The sequence below is a fragment of the Loxodonta africana genome, chromosome 8 (genome assembly GCF_030014295.1).
Source record: "Loxodonta africana isolate mLoxAfr1 chromosome 8, mLoxAfr1.hap2, whole genome shotgun sequence".
NCBI lineage: Eukaryota > Metazoa > Chordata > Mammalia > Proboscidea > Elephantidae > Loxodonta > Loxodonta africana.
Window position 1 is genome coordinate 37,649,873 of NC_087349.1, and position 18,790 is coordinate 37,668,662.

Sequence of the window (18,790 nt, forward strand, 5' to 3'; positions counted from 1 at the left end):
GCAGCTTTGGAGTTCTGCTGGCGTCCAGCCTGTGTTCAGGCCCAGTTTGTGGAAACTGACAGGTAGCCATGTGTAGCACCATGTGGCTCAGAGACCTCGCTCCGTCGTGGACAGATGCTGACTTCCAGGTCCTTGCCTAAAGCTTTATTGAGAGAGGAAGTCAAGGTCACCTTGTGACTGTCCTGAGACTTAATAACCAAGAGGACATCTACCAGCTTTGCTTAGCTGCGCCGCCTCCTTCCTCACCCCGTGTGCACTGGGAATTACTGATGAGAGCTGGTTTGAGCCATTCAAGTGTGTACAAGCAAAATAAAAAATAAACGGAAATCACTCCTTCATACACTCAGCAAGACATACGATGCAGTGAGCTTTTATCTAAGATATGGAATATGAGTGTGTGCCCTCTTTCAAAAAGAACCTACACAGCAGATTCTATTGTTACAAGTACAGGAAGTTAGAGTTTGTTCAGCTGTGGGAATTTTTTTTCCCCAGCCCTATTGACGGGTCTAGGTGTTTTCTTTTAAAGGTAAGAATTAGCATTTTAACCACTCAGTTTGTTTGGCATTTACCCACAGATTTTATCATTTGCATTGGCTGACACTGTCCTAGAAATAGAGAAAAAGCAAATATGCTGGCTAGATAGTAATATACTTTCTTTTTATATATACCATATGCAAAGTATTTCCTCCTTTTTTATGCAGTGGTTATTAACAGTTGGTTGCAAATTGAATTTTTAGAAATCAGCCCTACTGGCTACAGGGACATATCATGGTTTCTTAAAGTAAAGAATGCCTGCGTCTTATGTCCTTTGTTTTGATAGTAAACCTAAGGTCAGATCTCCTTGTGTTGGTAGCCCAGTGGCAGTCATCAAAGGAACCTGAGACTTCAAACCTAATTCCTCAAACAAATCAAGAAGACAATAAGAAACCAACAGTTGTATCTTGCATTGCTTTTTAATTTCAATATCTGATTATTGCCAGTATATAGAAATATAATTGATATTTGTATATTGACCTTGTGTTCTGTGATGCTGCTAAACTCACTTATTTCTAGTAATACTTCTATAGATTTCACAAGATTTTCTATATAGATGATTATCTTAGTTATCTGTTGTTGTTATTAGGTACCATCGAGTCAATTCCGACTCGACTCATAGCAACCCTGTGTACAAAAGAACAAAACGCTGCCGGATCCTGAACCATCCTTACAATCCTTGTTATACTTAAGCCCATTGTTGCAGCCACTGTGTCAGTCCATCTCATTGAGGGTCTTCCTCTTTTTTGCTGACCTTCTCCTTTATGAAGCATGATGTCCTTCTCCAGAGATTGATCCCTCCTGACATCATGTCCAGAGTATGTGAAACGTAATTATCCAGTGCTGCTATAACAGAAGTACCACAAGTGGGTGGCTTTAACAAAGAGAAAATTATTCACTCACAGTTTAGGAAACTAGAAGTCCAAATTCAGGGTGCCAGCTCTAGGGGAACTCTTTTTCTGTTGGCTCTGGGGGAAAGTCTTGTTTCTGGTTCCTTGGCTGTCTTCTTGTGATGTGACATCTATCTCCCCAATCTCTGCTTGCTTGCTTAGTTGCTTGCTTAGTCTACTCTTTTTATATCTCAAAAGAGATTGACTTAAGATACACCGTACACTAATACTGCCTCATTAACATAACAAATATGACCCACTCCCAAATGGGATTATAAGCACAGGTATGTTGTTGTTAGGTGCCACCCAGTCCATTCCAACTCATACTGACCCTACATACAGCAGAACAAAATACTACCTGGTCCTGCACCATCCCCACAATCATTGTTATGGTTGAGCCCATTGTTGTAGCCACTGTGTTAATACATCTTGTTGAGAGTCTTCCTCTTTTTCACTGACCCTCTACTCCACCAAGCATGAAGTCCTTCTCCAGGGACTGATCCCTGATAACGTGTCCAAAGTATGTGAGACATGGTCTCGCCATCCTTGCTTCTAAGGAGCATTCTGGCTGTACTCCTAGATAGATTTGTTTGTTCTTTTGCCAGTCCATGGTATTATGTTCAATATTCTTAAACAATACCACAATTCAAAGGTGTCAGTTATTCTTCCGTCTTCCTAATTCATTGTCCAGCTTTTGCATGCATTTGAGGTGATTGAAAACACCATGGCTTGGGTCAGGCACACCTTAGTCTTCAAGATGACATCTTTGCTTTTTAACGTTTTAAAGAGTTCTTTTTGCAGCAGACTTGCTCAATGCAATGTGTCATGATACAGCCGAATGTCAAAATTACCAAACAGTATCATTAATATCACACACAAGTAAAATTTCGCCGAAGATCATTCAAAAGCAGCTGCAGCAGTACATTGACAAGTAAGTGCCAGAAATTCAAGCCAGATTCAGAAGAGGATGTGGAACCAGGGATATCATTGCCTATGTCAGATGGATCCTGGCTGAAAGCAGAGAATACCAGAAAGATGTTTGCCTGTGTTTTATTGACTACACGAAGGCATTCGACTGTGTGGATCATAACAAATTTATGGATAACATTGAGAAGAATGGGAATTCCAGAACACTTAATTGTGCTCATGAGGAACCTGTACATAGATCAAGAGGCAGTCGTTCAAACAGAACAAGGGGATACTGATTGGTTTAAAGTCAGGAGGTGTGTGTCAGGTTTGTATCCTCTCACTGTACTTACTCAGTCCATATGCTGAGCAAATAATCCAAGAAGCTGGACCATATGAAGAAGATTAGGGCATCAGAATTGGAGGAAGACTCATTAACAACCTGCGATATGTAGATGACACAACCTTGCTTGCCAAAAGTAAAGAGAACTTAAAATAACGATGAAGGTAAAAGACCACAGCCTTCTCTATGGATTACATTGAAATCCTTGCAAATGAACCAATAAGCAACATCATGATAAACGGAGAAAAGATTGAAGTTGTCAAGGATTTCATTTTTCCTGGATCCACAATCAACACCCATAGAAGCAGCAGTCAAGAAGTAAAGAACCACAGGTATAGGTTAGGATTTACAATACATATTTTGGGGGAGCTCAGTTCAGTCCAAAACAACGATTATGTCATCTGCAAGTAAAGACAGTTTTACTTATTCTTTTTAATCTATAAGTATTTTATTTCTTTTTGTTTTCTAATGCCTTATTACATTGACTAGGAACTCCAGCATAATGATGAATTTAACTGGTGAGATTGGGCATCCTTGCCTTGTTTTGATCTTAGAATTGTCTTTTACTACTAAGTATTATGTTAACTGTAGGTAGGCTTTTCATTTATGTACTTTATCAAGTTGAGGAAATTACCTTTTATTTCTAGTCTGCTGAGAGTTTTTGTCATGAGTGGATGATGAATTTTGTCATTTTTTTTTTTTTTTCTGTATCTACTGCTAATGTGGTGAATTACATTGACTGATTGACTTTCAAATGTTAAACCAACTTTACATTCCCAGGATAAATCTTATTTTACTTGGTCATGGTGTTTTATACATCTATTACTAGATTAATTTTGCTAAAATTGTTTAAGGATTTTTACATCCATGTTCATAAAAGGTATCAGTCTGTAGTTTTCTGGTCTTACAATGTCTTTGATTGATTTCATCATCAGGGTAATGCAAGCCTCAAAAAATGAATGGATTGTATTCCCTCTTCTTCTGTTTTCTGAGAGACTCTGTGAAGAATTAATATTATTTCTTCTGTAAATGCTTCATAGAATTCACCAGTGAAGCCACCTGACTTGGTATTTTCTTCGTGGGGAGGTTTCAGCTGCAGATTCAATTTCTTTAATAGGCATAAAGTTACTTAGGTTGTTTTTTCTTGAGTGAGTCAGATGGAATTTTAATTTATGCAAGCTACTTACAAGCTACACAAGTTTTTGTAAACCAAGAATAGTTCTTCTGAATTGCTGCACAAATGAAATCCTTTAGAGACACCAACAGAACAGGGGAAGAAGCTAGGGCATCTGCAAGTGATGTGTGTCGAGTTTATTCCAACTCATAGTGACCCCACGTGACAGAATAGAACTGCTCCATAGGGTTTCTTAGGCTGTAACCTTTATGGGAGCAGATCGCCAGATTTTCTACCAGGGATCTGCTGGGTAGGTTCAAGCAGCCAATCTTCCAGTTAGCTGCCGAGCTCTTTAACCATTGCTTCACCAGGGCTCCTTAATATGTCAAGAAATAATGGACATTAATAGACAGTAATTGTATGTACGTGACAACCTGTTGTAGACAGTAAGTATACCTACTCTTACTTTTTCAAAAATTGAAATGTATGCTATATGAATATATTTTTTGTTAATTTATCTCCTATGTTGAATACTTAAGAACAAGTTAGGGATTGATATAAGACTTCCAGTTAGGTGTGAAGAATTGATGCATGTGTTTATCTTTATTCCCTGATAGAAGTACACTAAAATGATTTTCAGATGTTAAACACTGCGTTTAGAATAAGCCCTATCTAGTCATGAAGTAATACCTATTTTTTGTATTGCTGGAACTGATCTGCTGAAGTTTTCAAAAGGGTTTCTGCATCTATTTGCAGGAAAGAAATTTTTTTAAAAAGCATAAGCTCACAAGGTTTAAGAGAATGAGAGAGGAGAGGACAGCACATAAGAGATAGCAACAATTTTAGCAAGAATGAATGGCAACTGACTCAGCAGACAGGGGAAGACTGATACTTAGGCACCATGTGGGTAGGGTTGGGGTAGAGCCAACAAGAAACAAACTGATTTATACCACAGCACCTCAGAACACTCAAAAAGGCTTCAGAAAGGCTCTGGAGTAGAAAATGTCAAGTACCTATAAAGATGAAAGATGCTTGGAGTGTGAAAACTTATGAGGAATAGTTAGCACCCCCCTCTGCCCCAAACGTCTCTATTGGAGCCAAAAAAAAAGTGAAAGTTTATTTTCTAGAGAATATGAATGACATATCGCCTGGAATCAGAAGCACCAGACAGCTAAATTTGGAATGAGGCTTCATACTAAAAACAGGGCTTCCCAGTTAATCAGGGAAACCCCCACCAGCCAATTCCTTCTTGGTTTCAGATTATGAAAGCGTAGGTTCATGCTCCTCAGAGAGGAACTTGACAGATTCCTCTCTAGAGAGTTGACCAGCCCAAGAAAAACATCGCAGGTACTGAACTTTAGGGATCTCCCAGTGAAACACTGGCTGCTTCCTATCCCTGCAATGAAGTTTCAGTAGTCTACAAGCTTGCCTAGGCACACAGAGTTTCTTTTCCAATCAGCATTCTAGTGCCTCACTTGCAGTGATGAATGTCATAGATTGAATTGTGTCCCCAAAAATATGTGTATTAGTTTGGCTAGGCCATGGTTCCCAGTATTTTATGATTATCCACCATTTTGTCATCTGATGTGATTTTCCTATGTGTTGTAAATCCTATCTCTATGGTGTTAAGGTGATGAGATTAGTGGCAGTTATATTAATGAGGCAGGACTCAATCTACAAGATTGGATCATATCTTAAGTCAATCTCTCTTGAGATATAAAAGAGAGAAGCAAGCAGAGAGACAAGAGGACCTCATACCACCAAGAAAGCAATGCTGGGATCAGAGCACGTCCTTTGGACCTGAGGTTCCTATGTGCAGAAGTTCGTAGACCAAGGGAAGATTGATGACAAGGACCTTCCTCCAGACCTTACAGAGAAAGAAAGCCTTCCCTTAGAGCTGGTGCTCTGAATTTGGACTTCTAGCTTCTCAGACTGTGAGAGAATAAATTTCTCTTTGTTAAAGCCATCCATTTGTGGTATTTTTGTTATAGCAACCCTAGATAACTAAGACAATGAATAGGCAGTGAGAGATTACCAGACACTGGAGAAAAACCTCACTATGAAAGGCAGAGGCCAAAATGAAGAGACGGAAAAAAAGAACTTGAAAGAAAAAGATAATGCAGGGAGCAGAAAAACATCAAAAAATTGTCTATGATTTCTACAGAGACAGAAGATAGTACATCTGTGAAACAAGAATAGGAAGCTGTATAATGAGAACATTCGGGGAAATAAGCAGGAGTGGCTACATAATGAAAATATAGAGCTGCTTGTTAAAAGATGATTAAGAATTTCAAGATGGCAACCACAGAGTGTTAAACGCAGCATGGCCCCTCATGAGTACACGGTTCTGTGTGACTGCACAAGTTGCACACCCATGAAACTGGCTCTGGAAAGAAGAAAAAGCTCTTAGAAATTGAATATATGACAGCATAAATTAAAAAGTTGAATGGGAGGGTTGGAAGATAAAGTAAGGAAATTGTTCAGAAAACTAGACAAAAAGATGGAAAATGTTCAAGAAAAGTAGACAGTAGTTCAAGAGATACACGATGTGAATGTCATTAAAATTCTAGACAGAGGACAAAGGAGACAGGAGTAAGGAAGTAATCACAAAAATAATTCAAAGGAAGTTCTTAGAACCGAAAGACATGAGTTTACAGATTGAAAGGACCAATCACAGTACTTAACTGTGAAATTTTGAATTTCCAGGAAAAAAGATAAGTTCCTGAAAACTTTCAGAGAGAATAACAAAAACAAAACCAAAAAGAAACAGATCATGTACAAAGCGTTGAAAATCAGAAAAGCAGCAAACTCAAAATGTTAACCTAGACAAAAATTATGATATAATTATGTTGAGAGGCTGCAGAGCAGAGAAAGGGAGTTAAAAAGCTAAATCCCCATCTACCATAATAGGAATTCAGTAGATGATCTATCTCAATGAAAAACCAGGAAATACCAAGCAAAGCTTGCCATCTAAAAATTTGGAGGCTAAAAAATAAATAAATAAAAGAAGAAACCTATTCAACTAAAAGTTAAAGGCCTCTTGAGTGTAGGAATCTTGGGTTGGGGAGATATGGGGAAAGAAACTACTGGTTTTTAATACAAACCATGTAGAACTATTACTTTTTAAAGCGTATGCATTAATAATTTAACAATTAAAATTAAATTTAAAAGTAGATAAGGATTTGCCCAAGGTTTGCGTGGGACTTTTAACAGATGTGACACTAATGATTCTCCTCCCTTCAGACTCCCGGTACATTCTCTTGCCTGTTGTTCTTCATCACCTCCACATGCACTTGCAAGAACAGAAGGACCTGATCATGTGCGCGCGTATCCTTAGCAACGTATTTTGTCTCATCAAGAAAAATAGCTCGGTAAGTATATACAGGTCATAGTATGTAGTTCCCGTCAAATGGCTTCTGGAAATGAAATTGTTTGAGTCTTCAAAGAAAACACAGTAAAGAGTAACCTTAGAGACTCTTACTTTTATTTCCAGCTGGGTCGGACTTTTTCCTTTTTTGTTTTTCCTCTGAAGGATTTTTTTTCTAGCCCTGTGGGATTGCTATAACCCTGAATAACCTAGGTTTCCTAATCTTGTATTTCAAGAAAGAACTAAATACCAAGTGAGAAAAGTTAGAACTCTCAAAGCCTCCCACATGTGTCTTTAATCTTGATATGAAGCATGTTTTGTGGCAAGAATAAATTATTGTTGCCAAATGAAATCTTTTGAGTCCATTCTGTGAAAGGCTGAATGATGGTGCTCACTGGTTGGCCATGGCCATTGGGTCAGGTTCCATGGCAATTGTGGTGGCAGAGGAAAGCCCCAGAAGACTGGAGGGATTTTGCAATACAACCATTACTCAGTCCCAACCATAATGACTACATTGTTATGGCTTTGGGGATCCCTGTCACTGTTCCTGACTCCTGATGCCATGTGATTGCATTAGAGAATACAGTACAATTGGAGAAAAATCACATGCATGGTTACAAAATGGGACAACTCAGAATATTCATGTTCATGGCTTAGGGGTCTGATGTGAAATCCACATATGAAGGATGCCCTGCTCCAGTTCTGTCAATCTGCAGTAGGTAACTAAGCGTTATACTCACAGGTAACAAGTTCTCCAGACTTTGGCACTGAGTGCTAAGGCTCCTATTTCTCTGCCTCCCTATTACCTTTATGCTTCAATTTCCCCATTTTTATCATTCTTATTTATGACAGCTCCTAAAGGGCTCAGCAATGAGCTGGGACTCCAGTACTGAGGGAACGGGGTTGGCATTGTTAGCACTTGAGAGAAAGGCCAGAAGCTCCACATGTAAAAGTTTAATAAGAGAGATCTGCACAGGAAGGGCCGATTGATTTTTACCCACCTGACATCCTAGGCTCCAAGGGGGACCTGAAACAGTAGAAAAATGGTGAGGAGAGAAGGCAATAGTTTTTTTTTCAAAACTCCCTCTATATAAATCAATATGGAATAGCCATGCCATGCCTAGTTAAATAGTGTTTCTAAACTAGAATTGCCAAGAGCAAAATAAGTCAATAAATAGGTAATTCACTGCAGAAAATAGTGTGTGTGTATCCATATATATATGTAATAAATAAGTACGCATAGTGGAGGTTTTTTTTGTTTTTATTTTTCTTGTCTATTTCAATTTGGAAGTTGCAATCAGCTTTTGGACTTATAAGGAATTTAGAGCAGATGCCAATTCACTGGGAGGAAAACCTTGGTAGTTTTCTTGCAAATGTAAGAAAGTTTACCTTAAATCCTAGCAAAATAGTTCTTTCAAACTCATTTTCTAAAAGTATTCTTTGCAGAGAGGGTCTCCTTGGTAAGGAATATTTGTACACAGAGTTTCGTGTGATCCAAGTGTAGGAAGGATAACCCCACCTACTACCTACAGTCAGTGCAGAGCAATTCGGGCTTCTCTCTCAAGTCCTGGGGGCTTGGATAGTATTAATTTTGCTTTAGGAAAGCAGTCTCCATGATGGCCAGCTGGACTTAGGTCTAGTCTATAGGTAATGGTAAACCAAATGCCATTTCTTAATATATTACTGATCATTTTTCAAGGAATAGTCTTTTGCACTTAAAACAGAGCTTTGGAAAATGACTTGTGAAACTCCAATGATTAGAAAAGTAAATAAAGGACAGCCTGGAGTCAAGGAATGATAGATTTTTAGAACCAGGAAGGGCTTTCGGTAAGGAATTGGGCCCGGAAAGGCAAACTGACTTGCCCAAGATCACACACCATGTTGGTGGCATAGCTGGCATTCTTCTATATTAGTCTGGTGTGCTTTCCCTGACATCCAAACCCAGAACCATTGCCACCGAGTCAATCCTGACTCACAGTGACCCTATAGGACAGGGTAGGACTGCCCCATAGGGTTTCCACGGCTGTAATCTTGACGGAAGCAGACTGCCACATCTTTCTCCCACGGAGCAACTAGTGGGTTTGAACTGCCTACCTTTTGGTTAGCAGCCAAGTGTTTAACCACTGTGCCACCAGGGCTGTTTTCCCTGACATTACCCACCTTTTATTTGTATCTCAGGTATCATTGCACGGCCAAGTTGTGTGCTCTTGGGCAAGCCTTTGTTTTCTCATCTGTAAGAGAAGGTCATTCACTTGGGTGAGGCCCAGGCCTCAAGCTCTGCCGTTCTCTGATTCTTTGATTCTGTATTTGGAAATATGCTTTTTACCCCTTTCGGTTAAAGAGAGGCTAATAGACATTTTAAGCCACAATCTCCTGAACACTTTTTTCTTTTCTCTTAAGGAAAAATCTGTGTTGGAGGAAATAGATGTGATAGTGGCCAGCCTGCTGGACATCCTGCTGAGAACCATATTGGAGATCACCAGTCGACCTCAGTCATCTGGCTCAGCAATGCGGCTCCAGTTCCAGGATGTCACGGTAAGATCAGAAAGCAAGTGACACATGGAAGAGGACATAGTTGCACTTGAGGGTGGTGGCTATGAGAATTTAGGAAATCTGGCCTTGAAAAGTTACTATGTGTATTTCAAGTATATTTGAGATTACCTTCATTTTACCAGGAATTAGGACATGAAGCACACGTGCTAAAAGATTGTGGATTAAGCAATTTTTAATTTCTGAAAAGTAACTTTGATGTTAGTTCTTACTTTGGCTAAATTAAATTAATTTAAATCCATGTACCTAATCCACTTGGTAACTTTTTATTCTGCTCATCCATTGAATTGCTTGAGGAAGTGAGAATGGTGAAATAGAGCAATAGGAGTCAAGGGACCTGAGTGCTAATTCTGGCTTCTTCATGGCAACTAGTTAAGATTTTAATTTTCCTGGACCTCAGTTTCCACAGCTATGAAATGAGATGGCTGGACTTAGTAGTTTCTAAGGTAATATTCTTGTAAGCAAATGGTATCATTTTTAGAAATGATGACAGGTGCAGTGGTTTTCATATATAGATTGTTTATAAGAATGTCCACATTTTACCATCATTTTTACGAGTAGTATACTATACTTTGGAGCTTTTTTTTTTTTTGGCCCTGGATGAGAATAATTTTTGGTTTTACTGAAAAAAAATATATAGAAGCCCTAGCTTGGCATTCCTGCCAAGGCTGGCTATTTCAGTATGGCCATATTGTGTTACATTCTATCACATCTGCTTTCTGAGCTGAGATTTACCTGAAGGAGCGAAGTTCTGGGTTTGAGAAATAAATCTAGTCTTCATTTTAACAAAATAAGGTTAAAGATAGTGTAACCAGTCAAGACAGAAAATAATTGTACGTATCTCAAAGTTGGTGTGAATATTATATCAGATAATGTGTAAAAGTGTTTAAATAGTATCTGGTCCAGTACTCGACAACAGGAGTCATAGTAATATTATTATTGTTGAAGTAATAATTGTTATCGTTGGTGTTACAGTTTATTCTCTGCTGAGAAATATGTTCTGGTCATTCACAGAATCAGGTCTCTGTGGGCTCTGAAGTTCTCTCTAATTTCATCATCATTTTCTCACAGAAAACCACCTCTCTGAAGAGGGAGTCTTCACTTGGTGGTCCTACATTGAGTATCTTTTCAGTCTTTACAGACACACATATAAAAAAGTGCTCACAATAAGTGGACACAATGTGGGTAGAAGTAGTTGCCACAATCACGTGAGGATGCTCTGTGCCAGTTTTCTGTAAGTTCCGTGGCTGTTAGCCTGCTTCCCAGAAACACCAGCGTGAGGACTGGCTTCCACTCCATCATGATTCCAGATAACAGTAGCCTTATTTTTACAGCTGAAAAGGATTGTACTTTTTGTTCTTCTACCAACTGTTCTTTCTTTAAATTTTAAAATGGTATCTCCAGCTGGAAGGAAAAAAAAAAAAAATCACCATCATGATCGATGCCTTTCAAAAATCTAATTGTACATGGAAGCAGATTTTATAAAGCAGCATAAATGACTGTTTGCCTCACACCTTCAACTAACTGGACTGCAGAGTTCCTTACAATTTATAAATGCTCTTTCTCTTTGTACTTGATTCTGTTAAGTGTGTTGCATACTTCAGGAGACTCAGTTCAGCATAGGTCACATCTAAGACAGATACTCTGGTGCACTAACCTTAAGTTGTCCTGCTGTATTGGCTGTGGTTAGAGGAGAGCAGAGTGAAGAAGGATAATTCTATAAGAAATAGCTGGAAAAAACTGTGCACATGTATGATAGAAGGTTTCTTGAAGACTGCTGTTGTAGACATCTGATAGTCTTATTTTATACTCACAATTATTGATAGAATTTACCATTATACTCAATCTATACATATAATTGATTCAATACATCCACTGAAAAGAATATGGAGTTTTAAAGCTGATTTGAATGTAAGAAGTTTCCACCCTAAAACTAAATAAATCTTGGCCAGAGAAGATTTTTAATTTTTTTTTCTCTTTTAAACAAATTATGAGTCTAGGGTTTTTCAAGTGAACACATTCTTAAAATATCTTTAAAAAAGAAATTACATTATGGGTAAAATAAATATGTCAGTAAACTATTTGAAGTCTAAGCCTCTGAACATAGTTAAATGTGTTTGGAGTTCCTAAATAGATCAAGTGAATAAACAAAAGGGATTGTACAGTAGGTGTTGGGATTGATAATATGTCATGAATGTGTCAGAGATTAGTATATTTATCAGGATGGTAAATTATTTAAAATGGACCTAAGCCAGATACGACGAACACAAATGCAAGCCTCCCATGGCAGCTGGTGAGGACACATTTGACTGTCCTGACCCAGCTGCCTCTGTTGGAGAACATCCCACTTCCCAGGGCTCTTAGCCTCTAATTTTCCATGTGAGCCCATAGTGTAAACTCAGAGGATCCAATTCCCAATTAAACTGTACTTGTGTAAATACTACTGTCAGCTACCACCAATGACTTCTCCTGTTGTCCTTGTATTGTTTTAAATGTTATTGCTCTAAGTAAAAGTGGATAAATTCTTTGTCGAGCAAAAAGATTGTATTGAAAATGCAAATATTTTAAATTACAAGTGCACTGGGAAATGTACGTGATGGTAGTTTTATAAACTACAACATCTTTCGATCTATGGATGCTATATATACTTTTTCATTATTAATTTTTAAGAATTGAACTTCTTAGAAGTGAATTACATCGATCCCATGTACAAAAGAATTCGCAATTAAACTCTTTTTCTCGATGATATTGAAATATATTTGCAACATACACTTTCTCTATGCCCTCTAGGTCAGTAGACTGATAACTCTGCTGAGTTGGCGGATGCTAATTCACAGCTATGTGAATTCATAGATGGAGCTTGTTTGTAGAAATTGCTCAGCCCTGGGATCCTTGCAGATGAAACTCAGCAGTCTTGGCTGATCTGGGGTAGTACGTGGGGGAGGTGAAGCCTCACATCACATGAGTTTTATAGACTAAAGGCCACATCTGGGATGTAAATGGCAACTAATATGGACCCAAGACTCACCACGGGGGAAATCTCCCTGCTGAGCCTGTGGCAGCAGCTGGAACTTTTTAGTATTTCTCTAGAGTAAGTCCAAATGAAGCATGTTGCAGCACTCTAACCCAGATGGTGTGAAAGGCAGGGACCTCATGTAAAAAATAGGTGATTAACTTTCCTAAGAAACCCTGGTAGAAGGAAAATGGTGGTAGTAATCATGTCTCCAGACTCTTCCAGAAGCTAGGAATACTCTTAGACTGTGCTTTTTAAAATAGAGAACCTACACAGAGGTAAAAATAAAATCCACGTAGCAGAATCGCCCTGGTCAAAGCAAAAGGCAAGAGTAGGGAAGGCTGAGAGTGAAAGGCGAGGAGGCAATAAACCTGGCGATGTAACCAAAACAAATATATTTATGAAATAATGTTTATCCTTGCTATGATACTCTGATATTTTCTGTTTCATTTTTTAAAATGCCAATTGTAACTCACCAAATGGACTTCGTGACCAAACGAGGCTGTGGCTTGTAGTTTAGAAAACACTTTTTTAGATGGTGTTTTTTTCTTTTTTGTAGGATTTTATAATTAATTAATAGTTAAGATGTATTCAGTGTTTGTGCCAAGCATTGTAGACTTTACTTGTGTCATTTCATTTAATCCCCACAATTCTGTGAGGTAAGTATGCACTCGACGGGCTAACCAACTCCACAGCACCTAACAACAAGTGTCCACTTTTTACAGATGAGAAGGCTGAGGTTTAAGTATTACTATGAATAATAATAGCTAATATTCACTGAGCCCTACATTTTACTGAGGAAATGAGGTATAGAAAACTAAAGTATCTTGGCCAAAGCACCAGGACCTTACTCACGCATTCAAATGTTATATGTGAGGTGTATATATATATATATAGTTGGCCCTCCTACCTTGAGCTGCTGGATCAACAGACATGCATGTACAAGACAGTTCTTTCAAAATGGATCAGAGACCTGTTACCTATTAATATAATCATCCTTGTCCAGTAACCACTCATGTTAGATCCAGTTGCATATTGGGTGATTGTAGCAAGAGTTAGACTTGACAGCCCACCCCAACCTCTTATTTTTTAGAAGGAAATAGCATACTCCTGAGAGACACGCCAAGATCAGGAGTTTCACTTACACTGGTGGGGACCGTAGGAAATAGATGTCAACAAAGGCATTGAAGTGGTAGTAGGAGCCTCATAGCTTAAATAACCTTGGGTGTGGACACCCTCGTGACCCTGCATGCACATTATTTCCAGTTGACATCTTCCCATGCATGAAGCAGGTACCAGTTTCCTATAGTGCCTGCCAGTTCTCTTCCACTGCAGCACTTGCTTTTCCTTGTGTCCTGTCTGCTTGACGTCTATGGGTCTTTGCTTTGGACAACTGGTGCCCCTGTTTTGTGATGCCCTAAGCATGCATTTACCTTGCTCATTGGGTGATGTGTCCCTACAAAGCATACTCATATAGCAGCCATTTCACCTAAATTAGATTGTAGTCTGTTTTTATTTTTCCCAGGATTCTTTATCAATTATGTTTTTGTTAAAGAGAGGCAAATATTCATATATCTAGCCTGGAAGTTTCAAAACCTTTTAGCTGAAAAAGGAACAAAAATAAAATGTAACCATGTAGGAAAAGAGAGAATTTGTTCAGAACAGCCTTCTAAGACCATCTGGTGGGTATTTCCAAGTGAAAACAGGAGACTCATTGAGAAAGGAAAAGAGGAAGGTAACATTTACATTTCCTGATGGTCTCTAGTGTACTGAGGACTTTCGTTCAAGCTGCTGATTATTGAGGCCTCAGATAGTGCCTGCATTATGCTAGACAGCTCATGTACGGTATCTGTAATCATCCTAATAAGCGGGCAGTATGATCTCCATTTTAGAGAGGGAAACTGAGGCTCAGACACATTAATGGAGGTGGAATTGGAATCCAAATGTGTTTGACTTCAGAGCACATGTACTTTTTTGGTGTCACAGTGTTGCAGTGGTTAAGAGCTTGCCTGCAAACCAAAAGGTCAGCAGTTCGAATCCACCAACTGCTCCTGGGAAACCCTATGGGGCAGTTCTGCTCTACCCTCTAGGGTCACTATGAGTCAGAATCTACTCAATGGCAAGGGTTTGGTTTGGTTTGGGCAATGACTGCAGAGCTAAAAATCCTGATAAATGTTTTCTGGACCTGTCACTTAAGTACTGCCATCTTCTATCAAACCAAAGCCTGTTTGGTGTCAGCCATGATCACTGGGGACATCTAGGCTCAAACCTTTATGGCATTAGAAGCCATACAGGAGTTATTGTATCTCCTCCATATGTGGACTTCAGTACAGACTTTTTATGTCCACAAACTTTCTTAATCAGAGACAACAAAAGAAAGTAAAGACATTTCAGCTACAAAATACATGGTATGAAATCTGCACAGAATTACCTGTCCTTTGTTCACAGGAGAACCCATGCGGTTCTCATTTGAAGCCTTTTTTTTTTTTTCCTCATATTTTTAGGCACAGTTCTAATAAGCTAGATTATCTGGTTTCTTGAAATCTACTTAAGAAGAGAAGCAATAAGTTAGGAAATAGAGAAACAGAATTACTCAGGCTAATACTAATATGGCAAATATCAGCCTGGTAAGGAGGGAAGAAAGGAGGAAAATCTAAAAACTAAAAATAAATAAACAAAGAATTCAATTATTTTGGGAGTCTGAGCCCATTTAAAGAAGAGGTACACACTTCAGTAGACCTTGCTTTGTGTTACTACAAACAAAAAACATAGTCACTAAGGCATGATGGAATTAAGGCTAGTGGTTTTCATTCTAGGAGGCAGAAAGTTGTAATCCCAGCTGGTTAATACCTTTTGCGATTGAGTATTTCTGAAGAAAGCCCCATGCAGACACAGTGCCAGATGATCGAATGAATGCTCACGGTTCTGCAGGGTTGCATGAAGTTACAGTAAGAATGTTGGAGTCAGAAAGACAAGGGATGACTCCCAGCTCTGCCACTTTCTAACTGTGTGACACTGGGCAAGTCTTTTTGCCCATCTGAACTTCAATTTTACCTTCTTTAAACAAGTATTATACTCCCTACTTCATAGGGTTGATATGAGGTTTCGATGAGATAGTGAATGAAAGCATAGTAAATGCTAGGAGGCCTCATTGCATTATCTCCTTTTACATCACTCCTTTGAGTGTGTGAGGTTAGTTCCCAAGTAGAAAGCTGCCATTCAGTAGAAGATTCACTCTATACATTAAAAAAAAAAAAAAAAAAACCTGTATACCAAGTAAATGGTAATTCATCACAGGGAGAAACTGTTCGTTGTGATATTGTGGGTAATTTAGATTAAGATTTCTCAGGGTGAATTTAGGCCATGCTGATTCCTGTTTTGAGTATTCTATTTGAAGACAGTTCTGAGTGAGTTGCTGATGTTCTTTAAAGTCCTTGCTTTAAAAAAAAATGACTTTTTTTTTTTTTAATTAGGGGGAATTTGTTGCTTGTCTCCTGTCCCTTTTACGGCAGATGACAGATAGACATTATCAACAGCTTCTTGATAGTTTCAGTACAAAGGAAGATCTAAGGGTAAGTGACTTCTTAAACCTTCCTTTAGTATGCCTTTCTAGTTTCTCTCATTCTTATCCATTGCTGTTCAGGTAGTCCCTTGACAGTTGCCTTACCTGTTTCTGTTAAATTCTAACCTGTTTTTTTTTTTTCAGTTTCATCCATAGAACTGCTCATCTGTGTTAGATCTTTAAGATTTCTGCTACTCAAGTGGAGCAGTTAGCTCTTATTTCAGTAGTTTAGCTTCATCCCTGTAAAACCACCACGAAAAGTTCTGGCTACAATGCTCTGACTAAGAAAGCAGCGTTGTATTTGTTATTCTCTACCAGCTGTGGTCTAATCAATATGCTGTGCTAGTCTAACAGGCTGACATTATGTAGAAAATATGGATGCCAGGTTTATGAAAATCCAGTGCTTGCTGAGATTTGGGGAGCTTTGATACTTCCTTCAGTGGTGTTCACTAAAAGCTTAGAAGTTGATTTTCCTCAAGGGGAGGAATGACCTGTCATCTGTCCTTATTTTATTTCTCTTCCATTGTTTCAGTTTTTAAGATGAACCCATGATGGAAGGATGTTCAAATGCTTGGTGATAAGGAATTATAGGGCACCAGGCACAGTCACCCTGCTGTGTTTGCTTGATAAGAAGTCTTCACAGTGCCTGAGGGGAAGATTGGTAGATTTTTGTATGCATGGTGAAGAGGGATCACTGATCTTTAACTTTTAACTGACTTGAAGATTTTGCATGATCTCAAAAGAATCTTTTAGTTACTTTGGTGTAGTTGGCAAGCTGAGTCATAGGAAACAAAGAATGAGTCTGGGGAAACCTAATCTATGTAACAGTCAGTTGACATATGCCTAATGCCTGAAAATATCGTGTTTTTCATGCTGACATTCAATCTTGAGGTTAGAATTAAAATTGAACAAAAGGCTTTAAAATTTACCCCCTCTGAGTATAGAAATTCGTTCATACCCTAACCCACAGAGATTGTTACTGTTAACACAAAGGGATGTATCCTTGTCAACTACTTTCTATGTGAGATATATACACATATTATTTATTTAAAATGGAATCATACTATTCATATTGGCCTATGCTTTTTTCCCCCACAATAGCATGTCAGAATCTCATTATATGGATAGTATATAATTGATTTAATCATTTCCCTTTTTAGATGGACATCAGGATGTTTCTGGTTTTTACCATCAGAAAGGATACTGCAGTGAACATCTTGGTACATATGTCTTTATGAACATATGCCCTTATTGCTGTAGAATAAATTCCTAGAAGAAGAATGTATGGGTCATAGGATACGCACATTTTAAATTTCAGTAGATACTGACAGATTCTATATTGATATTTCCAAATTAATATTTTTGTTCTTTATTACTAGTGTCACTACTTTTTCTTTTTTTTTTAACCAATTCTAAGAAAGATTTGGCCTAGCATTTCCCAGTGGTTCTCTGAATCAGAATGAATTTTGAAAGTGTGTAGTTCTCAAGTATCTACTAAGACTAATGGTGTTTTAACCCCATTCTTATTTGAAGAACCTGGATATCTCCAAGGTTACTGTTGGAGTGGTTTCTGATGTCTTTTTTTTTTTTTTTTAGTGGTAAACAAAACATATTTATTACAGTCCTGGAGGTCAGAACTTCAAAATGGGTCTCACTGGAACAAAATGAAGGTGTTGGCAAGGTTACTTTCCTTTCTGGAGGTTTTAAAGGAGAATCTGTTTTCTTGCCTTTCCAGCTTCTAGAGGCATGTGCATCCTTGGCCCTCTACCATCTTCAAAGCCAACAATAGCCAACTGAGTTTTCTCACATCACAGCACTCCCATACTAACTCTCCTGCTTCCATCTTTCACTGTTAAAGACCCTTGAGCCCACCCACAGAATCCAGGTTAATGGCCCTATCTTTTTTTTTTTTTTTTTTTACTTTTGATGAACCTTTACAGAGTGAATTAGTTTCTCATTAAACAATTAATACACGTTTTGTTTTGTGACATTGGTTGCCAACCCCTTACCATCTCAACACTCTCCCCTTTTTGACCTTGGGTTCTCTGTTACCAGCTTTCCTATCCCCTCCTGCCTTCTCGTCCTTGCCCCTGGGCTGGTGTACCCATTTAGTCTTGTTTTGTTTTATGGGCCTGTCTAATCTTTGGCTGAAGGGTAAATCTCAAGAGTAACTTCAGTACTGAGTTAAAAGGGTGTCGGGGGCCATACTCTCAGGGTTTCTCCAGTACCTGTCAGACCAGTAGCCTAGGCTTTTTTTTTTTTTTTTTTTGTGGGTTAGAATTTTTTTCCACGTTTCTCCAGTTCTATTGTGATCCCTGACAGAGCAGTCGGTGGTGTTAGCTAGGCGCCATCTACTTGTGCTGGACTTAACCTGGTAGAGTCTGTGGTACTTGTGGTACATTAGTCCTTTGGCCTAATCTTTACTTCATTTCTTTGGTTTTCTTCATTCTCCTTTGCTCTAGATGGGGTGGGACCAGTGGAGTTATCTTAGATGGCAGCTCACAGGCTTTG

General features: G+C 38.6%; 1 protein-coding gene across 5 annotated transcripts in view; it reads left to right on the forward strand.

Annotated features, from left to right (window-relative positions):
• DOCK4 (dedicator of cytokinesis 4) overlaps nucleotides 1–18,790 on the forward strand; it is a 488,016-nt gene that overhangs the window by 373,608 nt on the left and 95,618 nt on the right. For all 5 annotated transcript variants that reach the window (XM_064289799.1, XM_064289800.1, XM_064289801.1 and 2 more), the window contains 3 exons: nucleotides 7,031–7,158; nucleotides 9,555–9,689; nucleotides 16,191–16,289. In XM_064289799.1, coding sequence (XP_064145869.1) covers nucleotides 7,031–7,158; nucleotides 9,555–9,689; nucleotides 16,191–16,289 — 362 coding nt within the window. The remainder of the gene's footprint in view (nucleotides 1–7,030; nucleotides 7,159–9,554; nucleotides 9,690–16,190; nucleotides 16,290–18,790) is intronic.